The sequence below is a fragment of the Myotis davidii genome, unplaced genomic scaffold (assembly GCF_000327345.1).
Source record: "Myotis davidii unplaced genomic scaffold, ASM32734v1 scaffold59, whole genome shotgun sequence".
In the NCBI taxonomy this organism is placed as follows: Eukaryota; Metazoa; Chordata; class Mammalia; order Chiroptera; family Vespertilionidae; genus Myotis; species Myotis davidii.
Window position 1 is genome coordinate 8,668,675 of NW_006293001.1, and position 2,885 is coordinate 8,671,559.

The 2,885-nt window shown below is 34.8% G+C and overlaps 1 protein-coding gene across 1 annotated transcript in view; it reads right to left on the reverse strand.

Moving 5' to 3' along the window:
• The window catches only part of LRP2 (LDL receptor related protein 2), a gene marked incomplete at its 5' end in the record, with an annotated part of 158,131 nt that overhangs the window by 117,542 nt on the left and 37,704 nt on the right, over nucleotides 1-2,885 (reverse strand). The window contains one exon of the mRNA XM_015565782.1: nucleotides 2,015-2,221. Coding sequence (XP_015421268.1) covers nucleotides 2,015-2,221 — 207 coding nt within the window. The remainder of the gene's footprint in view (nucleotides 1-2,014; nucleotides 2,222-2,885) is intronic.

Here is a 2,885-nt window from a genome sequence, read left to right on the forward strand (position 1 = left end):
AAAGAGTGTAACAGGGATCAGATGGTAGAGGATGCCTTCTACATTGACCTCACACTGGACCACTGACCATTCCTCAGCAATTAGGGTGCAGATCAGTGAGTGCGAGAGTTCAATCCACAGCAAACACACAGGCCTATTCTTGGTGTCAATCTAGTGCTGGGGTGGGCAACCTTTCTTCTGCCAGGGGCCATTTGGATATATTTATAACATCATTAGAGGGCCATACATAATTATCAACTTAAAAATTAGCCTGCTATGTTTAGTCAAATATTAATTAACTCACCCCTAGAGCCTTGGCAGGGCAGACCAAATGATTTCTCGAGCCTCATACGGCCCGAAGGCCGGATGTTTCCCACCACTGCTCTGGTGAGAGCAAAAAACAGTGCTATACCACTCTAAGGCTATGCTAGATGAAGCTCTCAATTGATCATACAGCATGTCCAGAGTTATTTAAATGGGGAGAAAACAGAAGTGAAAGGTGCCAAACAGTGCCTGCCAGGACAACATCCACACGAATGATAATTCAGTTAGGCCATATTTTAAAAAGTGAGGTGGGATATAACCCAAAGAAAAACTCATTCTTTTTTTTTTTTCCTTTTGGCACAATAAGACAAAGAAAAAATCTGAGCAGCCCCTGAAAACTGAAAAGCACAATAGAATTCTAAGAAAAGACTTGAAGATAATAACACTGGAAATACTATAGGAGAGAAAAAAAGAAGAAGAAGAAAACTAAGGTGGCAAGTTAGCACACACTTTGAAACATTCAATAACGACATGGTACATTAAGATTGGAGAATGATTTGCTTTTTCAGTTAGCAAATTCCAGAACCCTCAATGCCACCTGCTGGCAAAGCAAGAGGCAATGACTTTATGACTTCAGCTGTACTCATAAGCTTTATTATCTCTTTGATGTTTCCTCAGAGGCAGCAAATTACTCACATCTTTCTGAAACTCTATTAATTTTTATCTTTCATGTTTAATTTAACCTTAGCATAAAAATATTTGGATTATATAATATAATGGTATAAAAGAGAAAAATAGGGCATTTTTCAACTGCTCATATATGACTTATCAGGTTAACGATTATTTTTTCATTCAATTAATTCATACTCTCACTATAGGAAACAGTTTCAATGATAAAAAGACATAGCCTTAATGTTCAAATTACTTGATTTAACCAAGTAGAGAGTGTTCTAAGCATATATAATCCACTGGCAAACTGTGAAACCATCCTTACGAAAGAGATAAAGGAGAAAACAAAACTATAATATGCCTTTCATTGAGAAGGCAATAAATCCAGTCATTTTGAAAATTTTAACTGGTCAATTGATTGGCTGAATGCACAAAGTAATTTATCTTGTCAATTTGAAGAACAATTTTTGAAAATACCAAAAGGAAAGGATCTAAAATAGTTAAAAATTTAAATAATATATAGTTAGCTCTAATCAGACTAATAAGATGAAGAAAAATATATGCCATATTCTATATTCAAATATTCTGTTTATGTAAGTATCTTTCAAGTATATCAAGTAAAAATACGAGTCAGAATTTCTCTTTGAAATTTGAAATATATATATAAGGGCAGAGTAAAATCCAATTAATTTCCACCAGAAAATGTTAAATAAATAATAAAACATTTATTTATTGGGGGGATATTAGAAAGCTTAAAGACAAAGTTGTCTTTAAAAATAAACCATAAGGGACCCAGAGTATAATGTTCCTGGATATAAATGAACTCAGGAGTTAATGAAAACAATGTGCTTTATCTAAGAGTGAAAGAGGGGTTGGGAGGAGAAATCAAAGAACAATGTTCTAGGTAATATTTAATGACTGTACTATGGAACTCAAAAGAAGTTAAAACTCAGAGCAGGTCACCATGCAAATGTCAACACAAAGGTCATTCAAGCTATAATGTCAACCAAAACCAATATTTTAATTATGCTCCTTTGGAATCCCTTTCCATAAATTTTATGTACTTTCCCTAAACTCATAAAGTTATAAAAGTACTTCTTACCTTTGAGTCCCATCATAAGTTACAGTCTCAATGTAATCAAACCGGGAGTCAACCCAGTAAACACGCTTTAATACCAAATCCAGAGTTATCCCAGCAGGCCATCCCAGCTTTGTTTTAACCAAATCTTTACGGTTAGTGCCATCCATGAAAGCCCTTTCCACCGTAGGTCCACCAGAAAAGCTGTCCAAATCTGAGAAAAATAAATATCTACAAAAGAAAAACAAAAGAAAGGAAAGAGTCAGTTACTTTACAAGCTTATCTGAAATATTTGTTTATTTTTGTTTAGATCAATGGAAATTTCCTCCAGCTGATTAGAGAATTGGGGATATAAAATAACAGAGAAATTAAAAAGCATTAGAAATCAGAAACTAAGAAGGCCAATCAGGAGAGGCAACAATTCCAAATAACAACTACTAAAATGCACTACCATGGTAGCCTAAAAATTCATATCCACCCTCCTAACTTTCTCCCCTGTCCCCTGGCTTTTTCACTTCTATTGTATAAAATAACAGAGAAATTAAAAATCAGAAACTAAGAAGGCCAATCAAGAGAGGCAACAATTCGAAATAACAACTACTAAAATGCACTAACATGGTAGCCTAAAAATTCATATCCACCCTCCTAACTTTCTCCCCTGTGCCCTGGCTTTTTCACTTCTATTTTTTACACCCAAGAAAGCTTACAAATATATTTTAAAATAGCTATCAAGCCATTTTCCTCCTCCATTCCCAATTCTAAGGCTTAGTCTATAGAACATATCCATTTTCAAGGAAGAACAGCAGGTATCAGGAAGTAGGAATGAATAATCACCATTCGCCAACGCTATAGTAGCCTCACGTTTATTCAAGGTTCCTAAGACAGCTGAGAGAAA